Below are 22,619 nucleotides of genomic sequence, written 5' to 3' on the forward strand. Positions count from 1 at the left end.
CCTCCCAAGGAGCTGGGACTACAGGTACCCGCCACAATGCCCAGCTATTTTTTGGTTGTAGCCTTTATTGTGGTTTGGCGGGCCCAGGCTAGATTCAAACCCACCAGCTCAGGTGTATGTGCCTGGTGCCTTAGCCACCTGAGCCACAGGTGCCGAACCAATACTGGTCTCTTAAAACAAACAAACAAACAAACAAACAAAAAAACCCCACTGTGCCAAGTTTCTAAAAACCGTTCTTTAAAATTTACACAATAGAAGAAGAAAGAAACCCGGGCGGTGCCTATGGCTCAAGGAGTAGGGTGCTAGCCCATATACTGGGGGTGGTGGGTTCAAGCCTGGCCGTGGTCAATACTACAATAAATAAATAAACAAATAAAAGAAAAAGGAAAAAAAAAAACCCCATTCTACATCAGTTATGTGAGAAGACCATGGGCTTAAAGCTATAAAAATGGGGCGGCCCCTGTGGCTTAGTGAGTAGGGCGCCAGCCCCATATAACAAGGGTGGTAGGTTCAAACCCAGCCCCAGCCAAACTTCAACAAAAAATAGCTGGCATCTGTGGTCCCAGCTACTTGGGGGGCTGAGGCAAGAGAATGGCCTAAGCCCAAGAGCTGGAGGTTGCTGTGAGCTGTGATGTCATAGAACTCTAATGAGGGCGAGAAAGTGAGACTCTGTCTCTAAAAAATAATTAAACAAACAAACGAAACAATTTAACAATATAATTTTTTCAGTGCAGGACAGATTAATTCATGAGGTTAAAGGTCAGGCTCAGGCCTGTAATCCTAACTAACACTTAGAGGACTGAGGTAGCTGGATTGCCTGAGCTCAGTGAGTTTGAGACCAGCTTGTAAGAGTGACATCCTGTCTCTAAAAATAGCCAGGCACTGAGAGAGGAGTCTGTAGTCCCAGCTACTCAGGAGGTGGAGGCAAAAAAATAGCCACTGGAGCTCAAGAATTTGAGGCTGTTGTCTCCAAAACAAACAAACAAATAATAAAAAAAAAAAAACTAGCCACTAACTGAGTGTGTTAGCTACCCCTTATCCATGAGCCTTAGAAACCATTTTTAAATTTATCAGTAAGTATATCACAAAAGGCTTCAGCTTATGGTGGGTAAAGGTACAAGTCAGCAAAAAATACCAATTTCTCACTTAAAAGTTTTTAGTTGCTAGTGGGTCAGTCAGAAGATTTATGTAACTAAAAGCTTGTCAGAAGGCACTAAATTATAATACCAAAACTAGGTACCTTTCTCGAGACCTAGATCTTGAGTGACTTCTGCCTCTTGATGATTTTCTTTCTTTGCGTTTGTGTCTGTCCTCACCATTTTCAGATGAATTCAGTCGCTCTCTTCCTTTATCAGATGAATGTTCTTTGTCATTATGTTCCTCAGACTTGTGTTTCTTAGAGGATTTATCTTTGGATTCATGTCTTCTTGCCTGTTTTAAGAAGAAGTTGGTTCTTTCAGGAAAATAGTGCAACAAAGAGAGTTAGTATGGGTATCAGTAGACAAAAATGTTGTGATGCAACATTAGTAACCTTAGGAGTGTGTGGCAAATAAACATGATCTAATTTCACATAACCCAAATGTTGCAGATGTAATTACTAGTTTTGTCCCTTACCAAATGCAGTCCCCCCAAATAATTTCAATACCACAAAACAATGATTTTCAAAGTTGAAAAACAGAAAAACCATTAAAGAAAAATCCCTTATGTTTAGATATAGGAACAAAGATCATCATATACATAAATTTCTAAACCAAGAGTATGTAATATTAAGAAGTAAACAATAATGGAGATAACAAGACAGAGAAATGCACCAGAAAATGCATTTCATATTAAGTAGCTTAGTATTACTAAGCATTAATATATTCTGCAGTTTCAAATTACTTTACAAAAGTTGCAATGTCTCTCTTATAGCTATACTGCCTGTCACATCCTCTCTAGAAGATTATCTCTTGATTTTTCTCCCAGTGTCTAAACTGTGAAATAATCACTTTTCATCTTGCAATATCCCAACAGGCTTGGAGTTCTATTATATTTCATGTACCTAGGGCAGAAATGGGAACCATATGTATTTTAATTTTTAGGAGATCAAGCTATGCATAACATAATCCCTATGCCAACATAACATACATACTTCCACCATACTCTGAAAGATTAAAACCAAAGCTTTCAACATAGGCATTCAGAAACTCAGCTAAAATTAACTGCACACCACATTACCAAACACCAAAGTAGGAAGTGCTATATATTATGTTTCCCCACATTATAACTTGTTAATCCATCTTGTAGCTAAGGCTTAAAATTCTAGACATCTCCAGAGTCACTAAATTTTAAATCTGGAAGGAAGTTCAGATCCTCTAATTTAATCCCCTTATTTTACGTATTAACTTAACTAGGACCTAAAGTCTCAAAGCTACATAGTAGTTGAGCCAAAGTTAGACCTCACGTTCTTCTGATGCCCAGGCCACCACTCTTCCACCAAAATAGGACACTTATGTTTCCCCAAATAGGTGAAAGCATATGTGTATTTCTTTCCACTCAAGATTAACTTTTCTTAAAAATAAAAAAATTGACCAATCATTTTGGAACATGCATGATGATACAGCTGAAAATGATAATAGCATGATTTATTATTCTGTAGAAAAATAAGAGACCTGGAGATACAGCTGAATTTTAGTTTCATTGCCAGTTCTCCATGAGCTTAGACAAGAAAATTTGCTTGATTTTGCCATAAAGAGGCAGAATGGAAAATGTACAAGTGTTTTAACTTTAAAAGGTTTTAAAGTTTATTTCAAACCAGTTTCCAAACATAACATTACTATTAATTTATAAAAAAACATTAAAACCCTTAACTGATTTAAGATATATTTAAGGGAAATAGGAGTTTGAATGACTAATAGTTACCTTATCATGAAGTAGGCTTATTATTTTGCTATCTGAGTCTGCAGCGTCTTCTGTTCAGTCTCTTCGCGCATTAGCACGCTGAGTATGATTTATTATAGAAATGTTATCATGTGAGCTAAACAAAATAGTCATTTTTACAAAAACTCTCCTAAATTAAAAATTTAACAGAGCTTCCATTAGGGAAAGAGGTGAAGTCCCTGCCCACATTAGTTTTAGGAGTCCCTCGCCCAGCCCCCAATAGACTATTCTCTTCCCTTTCTGGCAGCTACTTCTGTTCTTCCTTGCTGACTCACTTCCTGTCTTCTCAGGTGGGTGAACAAGTTAACTCCTCTGCAACACAGCTGTTGCCTTTTTTTCCCTTCAGGCTTTGCTGTCACCATTACCTTTTCAGTTGTCCCTCACTCACACCTTTATTTCAAAATTCATTACTACCATTAGGGAAACTGAACTAGTTAGCTAAAGAAAAGAAAACTCTTATTATTCTCCATAAGGAAAAAAGTAGCCCACAGATATTTAGAGTACTGCTCTTAAAAATGATGGCTATTTAAAAATTCTAAGCAACTGTCAGGCATAAGGAGAGTGGGGACCTCAGATTAATGGAAGCTCTGTGTGACAGACCTAAAAAAACCAATTATATTCTTCACATGAAATTCTTATTGTGAGTATTTTCACGATATAATAAAATTAATAGTTTTTGAAGGTACTTTTCATATAAACAACTATCTTCTTGAAAAATGATGAATCCAAATCATGCTTATTTTATAACCCAATTAACCTTTTAAATTTCAAGTTTTGGTACTTACCTTGACAATGTCACATATTCATACAAACATTTCTACCAGATACTTTACAAGTATTTTAAAGTACCTATTCACTACAAAGTGTTAATTACCTCTTTGCTTCTGCTCCGGCTCCTGTGTTTTCTTCCTTCATTATCTGTGAACAAATGCAAAAATTCAGTATAAATAAAGATACAGAACCATCTTACCTTAAACACAAATCTCAACGCTGTATATAAACAACTGACTGTAATTTTTAAATAATGGGGTGGGATCATTCTGTTATATCAATATCGTATACAAGTGAAACAAATCAAGCTATGTTGCCTAGGGCTTATTAAATAGCTACAATGGCTCAAACCTTCAACTGTAGTCACTGTGCTAGTCCAACTATTTTTTTGGGGGGGTGGGGGGGAGGGACCTTTGGTCAGTTATAAAATTCCAGCATAAGGACATCTGTATTTCTTACAATTGAAAAATTCCTAAGAAAATTCCCAATATATTTTCAATGCTCATTTCCCAGCTCAGAAGAACATAGATGAATCCATACCTGACTTTCGTTTTCTTTCTCTTGACCTTGATCGTGATCTTGAATAATGATGTTTTGAGGCTCTAGGAGAAACAGATACATCTGACTGCTCTTTTTTCTTATCTCTATCTGGGGTTGTCTTTTCTGGGGCTAGTCCATCTCGTTCTGTATCACTAGCCTAAAAGTTTAAAGACAAATGATTAAAGTTCTCAATTACACTGAAAATGTTTCCAATTTCTTAAAAAAAAAAAAAAGGAGGGAAGATAGTCATCCTTCAGTTTTACCAGTTAAAAATAAAAATGACTTGGAATGGCTGATTTCCAAGTACATTTGTACAATAATAGGCCTGAAAAATTATAACCTGCTATCCTGATACCAGAGAGACATAGATATTTTAGGCTGACATATCTTTAATTTTCAAATTAAAAAATATATATATAAAAGGGGAGGGATAAAGGTTCTAAGTTATTTCCAAGAAACATTTAAACAGAGAAAACATAATTCCTTTTACATTTGTGAACGCATTTAGGTGACTTTTTCCTACATGCCTTACTCTTAAAAGTGTCCAGTACAGAAATCAATCCATAAGTGTTTGAGGAAGAAATAAATTCTAGCTATTAGTTTACCACAAAATTGTTTATTTCTGTGGCTCTGCTGAACTGTGAGGTCCAAATTGCAAATAACAAGAGCACCATAAAGAAATTCATTTAAATTTGAGACATAGGCTCGGTGCCTGTGGCTCAAGTGGCTAAGGCGCCAGCCACATACACCTAAGGTGGTGGGTTCGAATCCAGCCTGGGCCTACCAAACAACGATGACGGCTGCAACCAAAAAATAGCCAGGTGTTGTGGCGGGTGCCTGTAGTCCCAGTTACTTAGGAGGCTGAGGCAGGAGACTCGCTTGAGCCCAAGAGTTGGGAGGTTGCTGTGAGTTGTGATGCCACGGTACTCTACCCAAGGGGACAGCTTGAGGCTGTATCTCAAAAATAAATAAATAAATAAATAAAAATAAATGTGAGACATAGAAAGAAGGCCTCAAGGTCAAACTCTAGTCTGAAAAGTTCCTTCCTTAGAGAGTGAAAACAGTTTTAGCTACCTGCAGACTGTGGACAAGTAAGCTATAGTTACCATATGACCAGAGATGGTAATATAGCCAGTAACCAGGGTAGCTGCTTACTTAGGACAGGAGTTGGCAAACCATGGTCCTTAGCCTGTTTCCATACATCCCTTGAGCTAAAAGTGGTTTTAAAATTTTGTTAGGGCCAGGCATGGTGGCTCAACACTTGTCATCTTAGCACTTTGGGAGACCAAGAGCTCAAGACCAGCCTGGGCAATAGTGAGATCTCACCTGCATAAAGGTAAGAAAAATTAGCCAGGCATGGTAGTGCACACCTGTAGTCTGAGCTACTCTGGAGGTTGAGGCAAGAGGATCAAATAACCTAGGAATTTGAAGGTGCAGTGAGCTGTGATTATGCAACTACACTCTAGCTTATGCAAGAGAGCGAGACCCTGTCTCAAAAAGAGTTGCTGAAAACAATCAAACAATAAAAATTTACTCACAACATCAAAAGAAATATAGATTGGATAAATCTTCAGCAAGATGAATCACAGAATTAACTTCTTTCTTTAGGAAGATTACTCCAGAAAATGAATACTAAGTAAAATAAATGAGAATACCAGATGGGAGAGATTACATTATTTTAAGTGTTTATGAAGGTTCAAAAATATACTAAATCCAAAGATAGACTCCAGGAATAAAATGATAAAAAAGAAAAGGTTTACAATTAGTTGGAATGAAAGACGTAAGTTACTTGTTATGTCCGTCTCTAACAATGGTACAAAAAGAAAAATAAAAAAGCAAGCACCACCTACCAGGGAGGCTCTCATTCCAGCACACCATATATGTCTTTCTCTAGTATGGGCCTGGAATTAAACAGTAATTTTTGTACTGAAAGGCTTTCGTTTTTTAGAATAGAGTTCAATGTTCTCATTTTACAGCTGAGATTCAGCAGTATTAGCTCACTAGCCTTAAAATGGTCCCACATCTCTACCTCTTTTACTATGTCTATTAATAAATCATGCTGTGTGGCTCAGTGCCCATAGCACAGTGGTTGAGGGTGCCAGCCACATACTAAAGGTGGTGGGTTCAAACCCAGCCAGGGACAGCTAAATGACAATGGCAACTGCAACAAAAATAGCTGGGTGTTGTGGCAGGCGCCTGTAGTCCAAGCTACTTGCAAGGTTGAGGCAAGAGACTTGCTTAAGCCCAAGAGTTTGAGGTTGCTGTGAGCTGTGATGCTACAGCACTCTACTGAGGGAGTCACAGTGAGACTTATGTCTAAAAAAAAAATAAATGCTGTACCACATAATTAAGGATGTTTTTGATTTTCACAATTAACACTGGACGTTTTCTTTTTTTTCCTCATCATTATCCTTAAGGGCTATTTCAGTCTCATCTATTAAGTGAGTCTCTATTCAATCTCATCTACTTAAGTGTCTAGTTTACACTTTTTTTTTTAAAAAAGGGCAACTTGAAAACTTTTCTTTTTTGAGATAGTCTCAAGCTGTCACCCTGGGTAGAGTGCCGTTGTGGCATAGCTCACAACAACCTCCAACTCTTGGGCTCAAGCAATCCTCTTGCTTCAGTTTTTCTATTTTTAGTAGAGATGGAGTCTCGCTTTTTTTGCTCAGGCTGGTGGTCTCAAACCCGTGAGCTCAAGCTATCTGTTCACTTCAGCCTCCCAGAGTGGTAGGATTATAGGTGTGAACCACCGTGCTGGGCAACTTTTTTTTTTTTTTGACAGAGCCTCGAGCTGTCGTCCTGGCTAGAGTGCTGTAGCATCACAGCTCACAGCAACCTCTAACTCCTAGGCTCAAGCCATTTCCCTGCGTCCGCCTCCCATGTAGCTGGGACTACAGGCGCCTGAAACAACGCCTGGCTATTTTTTGGTTGCAGCTGTTATTGCTGTCTGGTGGACCTGGGCTGGACTCAAACCCACCAGTTTTGGTGTATGGGAATGGCGCTTTAGCTGCCTGAGTTACAGGTGCCCAGCCAGAGATAGAGTCTTACTCTGTAGTTCTAGGGACACCAGAGCTCACAGCAACAACAAACCCTTGGGCTCAAGAGATCCTCTGGCGTCAGCCTCCAGAAAAGCTGGGACTACAGGTATGCGCTGCCATGGCCTGTTTTTCTATTTTTTAGTAGTGTCAAGATCTCCAACTCCTGAGCCCAAGTAATTTAACCATCTCCACCACCCAGATTGCTAGGATTACAGGCGGAAGCAACTGCGCCTGGCCCCAAAACTTTAGCATTATCACTTCATCAGTACACAGCAAGTTTTTGTCAAAGACAGCATTCTTGAACTACTAGTACATCTCACTGACTTTTGTTGAGAACCAAGATAGGAACCTTTTCAAAAAAAGTCAGTGATTAACCCAGGTAGTCAAAGTTTTCAGCCAATGGTTTATTTAACTACATGCTTAATACCCAAGAAGCCTGACAACAGAAATATCACCCTGTGACACAGGCCAAACAGCCATTTTCATTATAAAATACAGAAAAACAAAAGTCATCCTATTGCTAAACAGAGATGAATTTAGATAAGCAGCCACACAGAACTTTTATTTTCCCTGAAAATTATTTTATAGTATCATAATGAAGATATGCAAGGAAAAAAAAATCAGTTGATTATTCTCAGTAGGAATCCAGTGCAAAACTGCCTTCTACATGTTGTTAAAAACCACAATGACGTTTTAAACACAGTAAACAAATCTTTCTCCAGTGCAAAGAAAGTAAGCAATATATGTAACACTAGGATACCTGAAATGTTTGAACTGATTTCATGTAAATACTGGAACCCAAGAAAAACACTACTATTAAAATTGTTGAAGCCCAAGGCACGAACAAAGGAAAACAGTAATTCCACATATAGCCTACCTTGTCAAAAGACTGTTCTAAATCCAATCAATTAGATATGGGAGGTGGAGGGGAGAAGACAGAAAAACATCTAACCCTTCTAATTCCAGATATTCCAATCGTTAGAAGAGTAAACTTTAAATAAAGTTATGTTTAATTGTCTTAAACTATTTTCAAAAATGAGAAGATAAACTTTTTAGTCACCAAAAAGGAACACAAAATGCCTAAGTAAGCTTAAATAATGCTCCTTTTGAACTTAAGTAAGGTAATCACACAATAATGTGATCCGTCAGAAATGGGCATCTTACACCCAAGGCAGGATTACAGTTCATGATAGGTATTTTACGAACTGTACCTCTTATTTGGGTCAAACAAGGGTTTTTTTAAGGAACAAGGTCAGTGATGAATGTGATTACAATGCTTTCCAGACTTCACATTTATTAAACCAGACATCATTTTGAACTGGTACTTCCAAAGCCTTCTAAGTCGAATTCCTACTTTTCCAGCTCTTTCCTGAGGAATTAAACTAAGGTCTTACATGGACGAACACGAAAGAAAATTATGGAACTAGAAGCATTAAAGCGTCTCAAAAAAAAAAATATAGCTACAAGACTGTTTTCTTCTCATATACCACCCCTTAGAAACACTGTCTTTTTGACCCCATACTTTTCAGAAACGCCCCATCTTTCTTTCCTCCCTAGACCTTCTCCACCTCAAACATACATTCTCGAGCCACAAAAATTCAATATAAATCACTAGCCAGGATGAATAAACTAAAATGTAGGGAGTTTAGTGTGCTGAAAGGAACACAAGGTTATGGGAGAGATAAGGAAAGTTCTGGAAAAAAAAAAAGACACTCCCTGCGGCTCCCCACCCCCATCGACACCGCCTTACTTCCCCCCCTACAGCGGGCAGCCATGATGGCGGGCGCAAAAGAAGGCCGCGGCGCCATTTTGTCCACACACGCACGGACAACAGTTCTGGGAGCCGTTCACCCACTCTGGAAAGTAGCAGGAAAACATCCTGGCTTTAAACACAGATGTGGTACTTACCGCCATAGTTGAGAGTCCCGGCCGCTAGGGCGGCGCCTCCACCAGCCGCTTCCAACAGTACCTGCCGGTCCGAAGCTTCACCACAGACTAAATAGCTCGCAGGAGAGACCCGGATGGCACAAAGGAGGATGAGGCCCGGCGCGTCGCACAGCTTGCTGGGAGGAAAAAGGGCGGTGACAAGATTTCTATAACAACGCGTTTCGAGACGGTGATTGGTTGTACTTTCAAAGGGGCGGTGTAAGGCCTGCTAAGGGGGCGGGGCCAAGAATACACCCTAGAATGCGCAGCCGGGAGTTCGAAATTGGTGGAATTCAGGGTGGGGCGACTTCCTCTTTCGACTCTGAAGCAATGTTGGCCTCTTGGAGCCGCCGTAAAAGAGGTTGGGTTTGGTGTTCTCCCGCCAATTTAAACTTGTGGGATGGAACCTAAAGAGATTAGAGGCGGTTGTTTGAGTCAGGAAGCGGGGCGAGATACTTGAATCTTCTTAGTCTCCTCAATTGCAGGTGAGGAGGGGGACCTGCACTGCTGTAGGGAGCTGAGGGTGGGCTCAAGTTGCAGCAGCCTTAGCTCCAGTTCGAAGTTTTTCCTTACGACGCTGGCAGAGAGGTTGGAGTCGGGTTTTGCTGGCACAGGTGTCCAGCGGAAAGCTTTTATATATGGAGGCCTGGAAATGTTTCATTTCTCTTATCTCATATTCGCTAATCTGTACTCCACGCCTCAGCCAGGTGATCTTAAAATGCCTCTATCCAATCACGTCACCATCTGCTTAATAGCCTCCCGTCCCTCCGCACTGAGAATGAAATTCAGTCTTGTGGAGGTTTCATTTGGTTCTACCTACCTATCTCTCACTATATTCCGCTCTTGCTTTGACCTGGAAGCAGCCCTTAAACTCTTTCTAGCCTCAGAACCTTTTTGCGTTCTGTGCCCTCTGCCTGCATAGCTGCTGAGCTTTGCGTAGTTGTTTTCTTGTTACTCAGGTATGAGCTCAAATGTCACCGCCTTCCTTTCCCGGTGAAGTCCTTAAGTGATTCTTCCCCCGTCCCTCTGAGATGTTTCCTTCAAAACGTTCAGCCCTTTTTTTGGTAATGATTTGCATTTTTTCGCGGCGGTGGGCATTATAAGAGTTAAGCAGCCGTAGATTTGCATCATTTACAATATTCCATTTAAGTGACGTTGGTTGATTATTTCATCCCTGACTCGTGTTCCTCAACTATAGTGTTGGTTGTGCAGAATAAATAAGTAAAGCGTTTAATACAGCTGGGCGTGCAATAAAAGCTCAATACATGGTGGCACCTGTAGCTCAAGCGGCTAAGGCGCCAGCCACATACACCAGAGCTGGCAGGTTCGAATCCGGCCCAGGCCTGCCAAACAATGATAACTACAACCAAAAAATAGCCGGAGGTTGTGGCAGGCGCCTGTGGTCCCAGCTACTCGGGAGGCTGAGGCAAGAGAATCGCTTAAGCCCAAGAGTTGGAGGTTACAGTGAACTGTGACACCAGGGCACTCTACCCAGGGTGGTAGCTTGAGGCTCTGTCTCAAAAACAAACAAACAAACAACAACAAAAAAAGAAAACCCTCAATACACACAGACATGTGCTTTTTTTTTTTTTTTGGAGACAGTCTCACTTTGTCGCCCTGAGTAGAGTGCCATGGTGTCACAGCTCACAACAACCTCAAACTCTTGGGCTTAAGTGATTCACTTGCCTCAGCCTCCCAAATAGATGAGTCTATAGGCACCCACAGTGCCTGGCTATTTTTAGAGGCGAGGAGTGGCTCTGGCTCAGGCTGGTCTGAAACTCCTGAGCTTAGGTATTCCACCCACCTTAGCCTCCCAGAGTACTAGGATTACATGCGCTTACGCCTGGCCAATACATATTATTTATTTTATTTTTGTCTGTTCTTCCCATGAGAATGTAAACTTTATAATGGCAATGGCATTTTGCGAGTGTTTCACAACTGTATTTCCAGCTGCTAGAAAAGTACCTGGCACATAGTAGGTAGGTATTTAATAAACATTTGTTGAATGAGAGAGTATGGCAGCCCTGGGAAGTTGATACTCATTCTCTATTTTACACATGGGAAACTGAAGCAAAACTGAAGTGAAATATTCTTGCTGATCTGTCCCTCCTATCTTGAACTCCTCCCAACCCCTGCTGAAACGCCAGGCACTAAAACTATACTCTATTTTTCCAACATTTTGTTTTTGTACCCTGCTTATGCTCTTAGGGAAAAACTCTCATGACCTTAAATTCCCAGCCCAGGTGTTATATAGTAGCCTCCATTTATAAGTGTGAGTTGTGCTTAAGTTGTATGTTTATACCTCTGGGACTACCTGTACTTGCTAAAACTTCAAACTGAGTGTTTCCCAAAAGCCAAGCATTAGGGTGTGCACATTTAAAACTCAATGTGTAAAGCTACAATCATTGCTTGGTATTGGTACCTGTGAGGATTTGATTTCAGGACCACCCACGGATACTAAAAGTCTTGGGTACTCATGTCCTTGATCTAAAATGGCATACTAGGTCTGGTGCGGTGGCTCATGCCTGTAATCCTAGCACTCTGGGAGGTTGAGGAGGGTGGATTGCTTGAGCTCTGGAGTTCAAGAGCACACTGAGCGAGAAAAAGATCCCTGCCTCTACTAAAAGTAGAAAAACTAGAGAGCACTTGTAGTCCTAGCTATTCAGGAGGCTGAGGCAAGAAGGAAGACTTTGAGCTGGAGTTTTTCTTTTTTTTTTGAAACAGAGCCTCAAGCTATCCCCCTGGGTAGAGTGCCGTGGCTTCACAGCTCACAGAAACCTCCAACACAGCTCACAGAAACCTCCAACTCCTGGGCTCAAGCGAGTCTCCTGCCCCAGCCACCCAAGTAGCTGGGACTAGAGGTGCCCGCCACAATGCCTGGCTATTTTTTGGTTGCAGCCGTCATTGTTGTTTGGCGGATTCGGGCTGGATTCGAACCCGCCACCTTAGGTGTATGTGGCTGGCGCCTTAGCCACTTGAGCCACAGGTGCCGAGCCTTTGAGCTGGAATTTGAGGTTGCTGTGGGCTATGATACCATGCCACTCTTCTCAGAAAGATAGAGTAAGATTCTGTCTCAAAAACAAACAAAAAAAATGCTTTTGGTGGCACATATCAAAAAAATGGTAATTATTTGGTTATTGTTTTCTCCTAGTCTTGATCCAAGGATTATTTTTCTTCTCAGTGTTCTGTTTCCATGCAGACTATTGATGCGTCAAGTAAATCTTTGTTATTGAGATGGTTAGGTAACTCTCCTAAGGTTTCATGTGTTGTCTTTGGTTCAGAAACCTAATCCAGTTTCTTTCTCCTCCCCTTATCATTTTTATTTATTGAACAATAATACTGTAAAAACATTAGTGGACATTTTTTAGAGGTTCATCTGGAATCTCATCGTCATAAGATATCCCAGACTTAAAAGTGTACCTTCTTTGTCACTGTACTGATTGAAGATTTATTTCAAATGAAAACTTGATATAGTTTCCATTCTAGGGACACAAAGTACAAGAAGCTGTAGGACACATTGGTAAGATCAGAATTGTTTGTATATGTAAATCAATATGTTGTTCTCTGGTGGTAATAGCTCTAGTTCCATTTATCTTAGTGGCCCAAAGCATCTACTGACCACAGAAATAACATGAAAACAAGTCTTTATATGTTGATATTAGATTTTTTTTTTTTTTAAAGACAAGGTCTCCCAGCTCGGTGCCTGTGGCTCAAGTGGCTAAGGCGCCAGCCACATACACCTAAGGTGGCAGGTTCGAATCCAGCCTGAGCCCGCCAAAACAAAATTGTTGGCTGCAACAAAAAAAAAAATAGTTGGGCTTTGTGGCGGGCGCCTGTGGTCTCAGCTACTTGGGAGGCTGAGACAGGAGACTTGCTTGAGCCCAGGAGTTGGAGGTTGCTGTGAGCTGTGATGCTACAGCACTCTACCCAGGGGGACAGCTTGAGGCTCTGTCTCAAAAAAAAAAAAAAAAAAAAGACAAGGTCTCCCTCCCTCTGTTGCCCAGTCTGGAATGCAGTAGTGTAATAATAGCTTACTGCAGCCTTGAACTCCTGGGCTCAAGTGATTGTCTTGCCTCAGCCTCCCAAGTAGCTGGGACTATAGGCACATGTCATCATGCTTGGCTAATTTAATTTTTTGTAGAGATAGGATCGCACTATGTTGTCCAGGCTGGCCTTGAACTCCTGGCATCAAATGATCCTCTCACCTTAGGCTCCCAAAGTATTGGGGTTATAGGCATGAGCCACTGTGCCTGACCTGTTTTTTTGTTATTTTAGTAAACTTTTTCATTTAAGGACTTGGATTACATACAACAAAATAACTTGGTCTCTAAATTTACATGTTGTCACAGGAAAGACAGTGGTTCCTGACTTGGAAAAATACTCAGAAAAATATGTGGAATGATATTGAGTTGCTAACAAGTGATGATACAGGAAGTGGGTACCTGAATGTTGGTTCAAGAAAAGAACATGGAACTGCTTTATATCAAGTAGATTTGCTAGTGAAGATCTCCTCTGAAAAGGTAATGATCGTTACATGGTCTGTTTCCTTCACAACATTTTTCCCGAGTGCTTAGTAGGCCTGTTTTGTGAATGAATATACTACTTTCACCCTGAGCAAGTCCTAAAGTGAGGAATCAAGATTCAATTGTATTTTCAAAATTGAACTTTTCCTAGTTCCTCTTGGCAGTTAGCCCATACAAAATGTACATAAATTGATACAAAGAATATCTACCACTAGCTTAGGAAATAAAATATTTTCTTAAAAAAATTTTTTTTCAGTATGGCTGCCTAGGGGTCCCACCCTGATCCCATCCTCTTCCTGTACTTCATCCCTGGATTAAACACCCTAGTGAATTTGAGGTTCATTCTTTCCATGCATTTTTTACCTACCTTTGACTTGCTTCTTCCTATACCATCCTCTTCCTTTTGTTCTTTTTTTTTGAGATGGAGTCTGGGTTTTTAGCCCAGGCTGGTATGCAACAGTCATCATAATTCATTTCAACCCCCAATTCTTGGGCTTACAAGATCCTCTTGTCTTGGCCTCCCAAGTAGCAGGGACTACAGGCAAGCACCATTTATTACACCTGGCTAATTTTTTAATTTTTTATAGAGTCAGGGGTCTCAATAATGCCCAGGCTGGTCTTGATCTCTTGGCATCAAGTGACCCTCCTCCTTTGGCTCCCAGAATGCTAGGATTACAGATGTGAACCATCACATTCAGCTAACTTTCCCCTTAATAATTCTACCATTCTCACTCTAGTACTAAAACCTTATACTTTCTCTTCCTTAGAAGGTACTACTGTTAGTTTTTTATCTCGGATTTCTCTTTTCAGTAATTTGTTTTTGATAAAATATTCATGATCTTGGCGAAGAAGATTTCTTGTAGAGAAAGCATAACTGGGCTCAGCACCTGTAGCACAGTGATTGCAGGGCCAGCCACATAAACCAAGGCTGGCAGGTTTGAACCAGGCCCGGGCCAGCCGAACAGCAATGACAGCTGCAACAAAAAATAGCCAGGCATTGTGGCTGGTGCTTGTAGTCCCAGCTACTTGGGAGACTGAGGCAAGAGAATCGCTTAAGCCCAAGAGTCAGGTTGCTGCCATAGTCCTCTACGGAGGGCAACATATTGAGACTCTGTCTCAAAATTAAAAAAAAAAAGAAGTATAACTGATTATCTGTCACAGTATTATACCACAGAGTCCCCTAACTTCATTTATGCCAACATAATATTTAATTCTATTAATAAGAAAAACTGGTTACAGTGATTCACACGTATAATCCTAGCACTTTAGGTGGCTGAGGTAGGCGGGTTGCCTGAGATCAGGAGTTTGAGGCCAGCCTGAGCAAGAGTAAGACCCCCATCTCTAAATATAGCTGGGTGTTGTGGCAGATGCCTATAGTCCCAGCTACTTGGGAGGCTGAGGCAAGAGAATATCTTGAGCTCAAGAGTTTGAGGTTGCTGTGCGCTATGACACCATAGCACTCTACCGAGGGGGACAAAGTGACACCGTTTCAAAAAAAAAGAAAAAAGAGGGCAGCACCTGTGGCTCAGTGGGTAGAGTGCTGGCCCCATATACCAAGGGTGGCTGGTTCAAACCTGGCCCTGGCCAAACTGCAACAAAATAATAGCTGGGCATTATGGCAGGTGCCTGTGGTCCCAGCTACTTAGGAGGCTGAGGCAAGAGAATCACCTAAGCCCAGGAACTGGAGGTTGTTGTGAGCTGTGTGACACCACAGCACTCTACTGAGGGCAACAAAGAGAGACTCTGTCTCTACAAAAAAAAAAAGTTTAAAAGTAAGGAAAGGGCTGGGCACTATGGCTCATGCTTGTGATCCTAGCACTTTGCTAGGCCTGTGAGGGAAGATCACTTGTAGTCAGGAGTTGGAGAACAGTGTGAGCTAGAGTGAGACTCCATTTCTCTCAAAAATAGAAAAAAATGGCTCGGCGCCTGTGGCTCAAGTGGCTAAGGCACCAGCCACATATACCTAAGGTGGCGAGTTCGAATCCTGCCCGGACCGCCAAACAACAATGACGGCTGCAACCAAAAAAAGTAGCCGGGCATTGTGACGGGTGCTGTGGTCCCAGCTACTTGGGAGGCTGGGGCAGGAGACTCGCTTGAGCCCAGGAGTTGGAGGTTTCTGTGAGCTGTGAAGCTACGGCACTCTACCCAGGGGGATAGCTTGAGGCTCTGTCTCAAAAAAAAAAAAAAAAAAAAAATTAGCTGTATGTGGTGGAGTGTACCTGTAGTCCCATCTACTCAGGAAGCTGAGACAGGAGTATCATTTGAGCCTAGGAGTCTGTGGTTACATTGAGCTCTGAGGATGCCACTGTACTCTACCCAGGGCAATAGAGCGAGACTCTGTTTCAATGAAAACAAAAAACAAAATAAAAAACAAAAAGAGACCAACTGTTAGAGACAAGATTTAGATCTTCTAGAGCAGTGGTTCTCAACCCGTGGGTCTTGACCCACAGGAACTATATTAAAAGGGCCGCGCATTAGGAAGGTTGAGAACCACTGTTACAGAGTGAAAGGTGAGGCATCCTCTGGGGACTTTATTTATAAAGGACTTTAAATTTAGGCTTATGACTTTTTTTTAATATTTTTATTTTTTGAGACAGAGTCTCAAGCTGTCGCCCTGAGTAAAGTGCTGTGGCATCACAGCTCATAGCAACCTTAAACTCTTGTGCTTAAGCTATTCTCTTGCCTCTGTCTCCCAAGTAGCTGGGACTACAGGCACCCATGACAATGCTTGGCTATTTTTGTTGTTGTAACTGTCATTGTTTGGCAGGCCTGGGTTGGGTTTGAACTTGCCAGCTCTGGTGTATGTGGCTGGCGCCCTAGCTGCTGAGCTACAGGTGCCAAGCCAGAGTTATAACTTTTCTTCAAAGGAAGTTCTATATGTACTCAAAGAAACTGGCTGATAAGATTTTAAAAAAGAGGCTCATCACCTGTAGCTCAAGTGGCTAAGGCGCCAGCCACATACACCAGAGCTGGCAGGTTCGAATCTAGCTTGGGCCTGCCAAACAACAACAACTACAACTAAAAAATAGCCAGGTGTTGTGGCAGATGCCTGTAGTCCCAGCTACTTGGGAGGCTGAGGCAAGAGAATCGCTGAAGTCCAGGAGTTAGAGGTTGCTGTGAGCTGTGATGCCAGGGCACTCTACTTAGGGCAATAGCTTGAGGCTTGTCTGAAAAAAATAAAGATTTTGAAAAACTCTTTTTTTAAGGCTAGTCAAGTGAAGCAGTGGGAATGAAGAAGAAACAAGTCATTCTTTAACTGGTATCCTATTGTTGAGCTATACTAAATTTAGCATACCATAAATTATATTGAGTAGTATGTGATTCATGGTATGTTAAAGGCAGCATAGTCCAACAATAAAATAATTAGTAAAACAAATATCATTTTATGAGTAGTACAAATAAATTACATTGTAGTTTTGGGAATAAACTGTTTTATTTGTTAGAGGCAAAAATTTAAATTATACTTGAAACAAATAAAAATCATAGAAATATTACAAGTTCTATAACAAGAAAACGGTATTTCTTTATTTTTTAATATTACCAGGAGCTGGCTCTGCACCCATAGCAGAGTGGTTATGGCGACAGCCATATACACCAAGGGTGGCGGGTTTGAACTTGGCCAGGGCCAGCTAAACAACTGCAACAAAAAAAACAGCTGGGTGTTTTGGTGGGTACCTATAGTTCCAGCTACTTGGGAGGCTGAAGCAAGAGAATCGCTTAAGCCTAAGAGTTTGAGGTTGCTGTGACCTGTGACATGGTACTCTACCTAGGGGGACATAATGAGCCTCTGTCTCAAAAAAACAAAAAAAATATTATCAGGAGCTTTAAAATATGAAAGTGGCTCACTCAGGCTTCTCTGGATCTCTGAGGGCTCCTGTTAAAAAATAATTGAGTGTTTTGAGCTTCAGATTCAGTCAGTACCTAAATTCTATCTGATATTAGCTTAGAGCATACAACTCATCAACACATTTTAAACATTGGCTATGTTCAGAGCCCCGTACTAGGACTTGGGACAGAAGAGGGCATATTATCCTTTCCTTTTAGGCTCTTGCCTTAAAGTGAGGCAGACAGGGCAGTTTAAGGAGCACTTCATTCAAAAAACTTTACTTTGAACTGGGCGTGGTGGTGTGTGCCTGTAGTCTCAGATACTAGGAGGGAGAGCAGGATGGTTTGAGCTCAGGATTTTAAGGGTAGGCTGTGCAACATAGTAAGACTTTTTTCTAAAAATATTTGCAGGTGGCGCCTGTGGCTCAGTGGATAGGGCACCAGCCCTATATACCAAGGGTGGCAGGTTTGAACCCAGCCCTGCCAAATTACAAGAAAAAAATAGCCGGACATTGTGGTAGGCACCTATAGTCCCAGCTACTTGGGATGCTGAGGCAAGAGAATTGCCTAAGCCCAGGAGTTGGAGGTTGCTGTGAGCTGTGATGCCACGGCACTCTACCCAGGGCAGTAGGGTAAGACTCTGTCTCTTAAAAAAGAAAATTTCGTAAAAAGCTGCACTAAGACTTGGGCCTTAAGAAGAAGAGAGAGAACAGTGTGGACAGATCCCAAGAAGATAACAGGACAGTAATTTTTTTGCAACATATTGGTGTAACTTTTTCTAGTTATAGAAGCAACTAAAAGGATAGAAGAGGAATCAGAATGTTGTATAATTTTTTTTTTTGAGACAAAGTCTCACTATGTCACTTTTGGTAGCATGCCGGGGCATCTCAGCTCACATCAACCTCCAACTCTTGGGTTTAAGCGATTCTTTTGACTCAGCCTCCCAAGTAGCTGGGACTACAGGCGCCTGCCACAATGCCTGGCTATTTTTGTTGTTGCAGTTGTCACTGTCGTTTAGCTGGCCTGGACTGGGTTTGAACCGGCCAGCCTTGGTGTATGTGGCCGGTGCTGTAACCACTGTGCTATGGGTGCCGAGCCAACGTTGTGGAATTTTAAGGAGTTACACCTGGAGAAGGTGACCTCTGAAACGGTCAAAAATGAAGAGATCAGTTATATTTTGACCTAAGAGAATAAGAATAGTTAGCATTGGCTCGGCGCCTGTGGCTCAAGCGGCTAAGGCGCCAGCCACATACACCTAAGGTGGCGGGTTCGAGTCCCCAGCCCGGGCCCGCCAAACAGCAATGATGGCTGCAACCAAAAAATGGCCAGGCGTTGTGGCGGGCGCCTGTAGTCCCAGCTACTTGGGAGGCTGAGGCAGGAGACTCTCTTGAGCCCAGGAGCTGGAGGTTGCTGTGAGCATGATGCCATGGCACTCTACCCAGGGGGATAGCTTGAGGCTCCGTCTCAAAAAAAAAAAAAAAAAAAGATAGAACTTATTGAGCATATACTTTGTACAAGGCTCTCTCATAAGCCCTTTTTACATGAATTAATTCATTTAATCTTCCTATAAGTGAGCATTGTAGGTATTATTATTACTGATTTACAGGGAATCTGTTGAGGCATTTGCCTGTGATCACTCAGCTAGTAAGTGACTGAGCTTTCTCAACCACTAAGCTGTCCAACTGCTTCAAGATAGATGTGTGGGGGATATTCTAATCAACAGAAGCTGAATGCTGAAGACTCAGATGTGGCTTGCATAGTGTTTTTAAAAATGTTAATGTAGCTGCCAGTAGTTAAGAATCAGAATATTTTGCATAAAGATCCAGATTTTTTTATATAAATTGAAAGATGTGGTCATGCCAGTGCTGCATCTCCACTGGGCTTTCCACTGGCTGGTGTTAAGTAGATTCTGTTCTCAAATTCATACTTCCATTTACCTCTATAGCACATCCATGACACGGAGACTTTATGCCAGTCTTGATTCATTCATTTATGTTAATGGCTGGCTCCTACAGCATAAGATCAACCCTTAGGAAAAAAGGAATTGGCATAGGAATTCTTTGCCCTTCTGAACTGTTTTACCCTATGTAGGACCTTGAGTGGATTCAAGATATATTCAAGATATATAGGCATCAAAGAAAAATTGATGCCTAATTAGATAGATGGGCTGCAGAAAAAAAGGCCCATCAAAATGAGTTGTGTTTATTGCCCTTGATACAGTGCTGTGGCATTATAGCTCACAGCAACCTTTCTCTTTTTTTTAAAATTTTCTCTATACATATACATGTGTTTATTTGGTTTCCACTTTTTCCCTTTACAAACTTAAAACTTACAGCAACCTCTAACTCTTGGACTCAAGCAGTTCTTTTGCTTCAGCCTCCCCAGTAGCTAGGACTATAGGCTCCTGCAACAACGCCAGGCTATTTTTAGAGATGGGATCTTGCTCTTGCTCAGGTGGGTGCTTGTAAGCTCAAGCAATCCATCTGCGTCAGCCTCCCAGAGTGCTAGGAGTAAACAGGCGTGAGCCACCACATCCGTCCTTGAATCGAGTTTTAAAGTTGGGTATTTGGGATGATGGATGTACTATTGATGAATATTGCTAAATTTGTGTAAAAATGTTTTAATTTAAGTCATGCTTTTCCTTCCCACAGGCTTCATTAAACCCAGAGATACAAGCATGCAGCTTAAGTGATGGGTTTATTATTGTAGCAGACCAATCAGTGATACTGCTTGACAGTATCTGTAGATCACTTCAATTGCATCTTATATTTGGTACGTAATGAAATGAAGTACAATAAATTGAAAGTCAAATGTGTCTTGCTGCCAGTTTCTACTGGATTGCTTCTTATTTACTCCATTATTTCTAAGAATTGAAATTAGGTAAATTTCAATTCACTAATTTGCTTAATTCATGTAAAATCAAAAGAAACATCACTCCAGAAATTAATCCTTTTTGCGCTGGGCAGTAGATAGAGTATACTGAAATGATCCCTTTTCTCAGTAAGTCTAAGGGAAAACCTATAAAGCAACAATTTACTTGCATGGTTTTTGTGTCAGAATACTGTGGAGAACAGATGAGCCCATACATGTTCAAATTCCTGAATCTTGTACATAATTTCAACATCATTAATAGATATTTGCATATTTATAGAATGTATAGCAATAAAAATCTTTTGAAATATTTATGAATTCTTTAGCAAGTTAATAGGCTTTAAGTACATGCAAACATGGCCTTAAGATTGAATTAAGGGACAAACCAGTGATTGTGCCAAAATTAGGCAAAAACATTATGAAAGGTTTTTTTTCTGGAGTACAAATGTTAAGATGGTTGCTGAAGCATTCATGTAAGAGTATAGACAATTAAAAAAGAACCAGAAGGCATATATTTTAGAATAAAATCTTGATTGCATCATGGAGGCAAGAAACTCATTTTATGGAAGCTTTTTATATTGACCCTGATTGGTCCACGAAATTCACAATTTCACAATGAAATAGTAGGCTGTGATAATATGTAAGACATTTGGGTAAAGGCATTGCTACTGAACAATTTTAGTTCATAAGCCAGTTGCATACTATTTCTCTTGCCATCACCTTGTCTGCTTGATTTTTTTTTTTTTTTTTTTTGAGACAGAGCCTCAAGCTGTCACCCTGGGCAGAGTGCCGTGGCATTACAGCTCACAGCAACCTCCAACTCCTGGGCTCAAGCGAGTCTCCTGCCTCAGCCTCCCAAGTAGCTGGGACCACAGGCGCCCGCCACAATGCCTGGCTATTTTTTGGTTGCAGCCATCATTGTTGTTTGGCAGGTCCGGGCTGGGGATTCGAACCCGCCACCTTAGGTGTATGTGGCTGGTGCCCTAGCCGGTTGAGCTATAGGCGCCGAGCCTGTCTGCTTGATTTTTAGTTGCCTTGGCCTTTTTGCTAATTCATGAACATAGCATGCATACTCCCACTTGATTTTTGGAGAGGAGGGGCAGAGGTAGGCAGGGTCTCCCTCTATTGCCTAGGCTAGAGTGCAGTGGTACAATCATAGCTCACTCTAACATTAAACCCCTGGGCCCAAGTGATCCTCCCATATCAGTCTCCCGAGTAGCTGGTTAATTTTTCTATTTTGTGTAGAGATGGGGGTTCTTACAATGTTGCCCAGGTGGGTCTTAAACTCCTAGCCTTAGGTAATCCTCCCCTCTTGGCCTCCCCAAATGGTAGGATTATAATCATGAGTCATGGGTCAGGCCCATTTCTTACCTTATGATATTTTTATTATGCTAATTGTCATCTGTTCTTGTAGAATTTGAGTTTGGTAATGCTGGGGCTCTTTTGTTATTCTCAGGTATAAGACCTAGAACAATGCTTAGCATAAAATAAGTGGTCAGTAAATATTTCTTTGCTGAATAAAATTCAGACTGCTTTTTTACTTTCATCACAAGTTTTTTGGAATATTTAGAAGTAACTTAAATAATAGTTGACTTTTTAATGATAGAAATTTACATTTTTTATAGTGAAAAAAAGCATTTTTAAAGGAAGCTTATAACTTTGATTTGAAATTTTCAGATACTAATGTGGATGTGGTTGGCCTATGTCAAGAAGGAAAGTTTCTTTTGGTTGGCGAGAGAAGTGGCAACTTACATCTTATTCATGTAAAATCAAAGCAAACATTACTTACTAATGTAAGATCTTATTATATGTTTCATATTCATTATTTAAGTTCTCTTAGGCAACTAAAACTCTAGGAAACCGTTATATGTATTTCAAATTAAAAGAATGATTTTTAAATATTAAATTTCAGTCATACCTCAAAAACATAAATGCAAAATTGAATAATGAATCATTTTAGGAATTTTAGTGTGCTTATCCAAAATAATTTTCTACATTAAAACTGAATGAAATGTTGGCTCGGCGCCTGTGGCTCAAGTGGCTGAGGTGCCAGCCACACACACTTAAGGTGGCAGGTTCGAATCCAGCCCGGCCCGCCAAACAACACTGATGGCTGCAACCAAAAAAAATGGCCGGGCGTTGTGGCAGGTGCATGTGGTCCCAGCTACTTGGGAGGCTGAGGCAGGAGACTCACTTGAGCCCAGGA

The 22,619-nt window shown here is 41.0% G+C and overlaps 2 protein-coding genes across 2 annotated transcripts in view; one reads left to right on the top strand and one right to left on the bottom strand.

The window, feature by feature from the left end:
- Positions 1-9,344, bottom strand: part of RSRC2 (arginine and serine rich coiled-coil 2) — a 21,308-nt gene extending 11,964 nt beyond the window's left edge. Inside the window, exons 1-4 of the mRNA XM_023516830.1 lie at positions 9,177-9,344; positions 4,231-4,387; positions 3,794-3,837; positions 1,241-1,431 (exon numbers count right to left, since the gene is read on the bottom strand). Of these exons, the coding sequence (XP_023372598.1) occupies positions 1,241-1,431; positions 3,794-3,837; positions 4,231-4,387; positions 9,177-9,182 (398 nt within the window). The 5' untranslated portion in view covers positions 9,183-9,344. The remainder of the gene's footprint in view (positions 1-1,240; positions 1,432-3,793; positions 3,838-4,230; positions 4,388-9,176) is intronic.
- A 295-nt stretch (positions 9,345-9,639) lies between these two features.
- Positions 9,640-22,619, top strand: part of KNTC1 (kinetochore associated 1) — a 105,325-nt gene continuing 92,345 nt past the window's right edge. The window contains exons 1-4 of the mRNA XM_012809015.2: positions 9,640-9,679; positions 13,544-13,714; positions 20,194-20,314; positions 22,091-22,206. Coding sequence (XP_012664469.2) covers positions 13,586-13,714; positions 20,194-20,314; positions 22,091-22,206 — 366 coding nt within the window. The 5' untranslated portion in view covers positions 9,640-9,679; positions 13,544-13,585. The remainder of the gene's footprint in view (positions 9,680-13,543; positions 13,715-20,193; positions 20,315-22,090; positions 22,207-22,619) is intronic.

The sequence above is a fragment of the Otolemur garnettii genome, unplaced genomic scaffold, assembly GCF_000181295.1.
Source record: "Otolemur garnettii isolate 467f Iridium unplaced genomic scaffold, OtoGar3 scaffold00099, whole genome shotgun sequence".
NCBI classification, from domain to species: domain Eukaryota; kingdom Metazoa; phylum Chordata; class Mammalia; order Primates; family Galagidae; genus Otolemur; species Otolemur garnettii.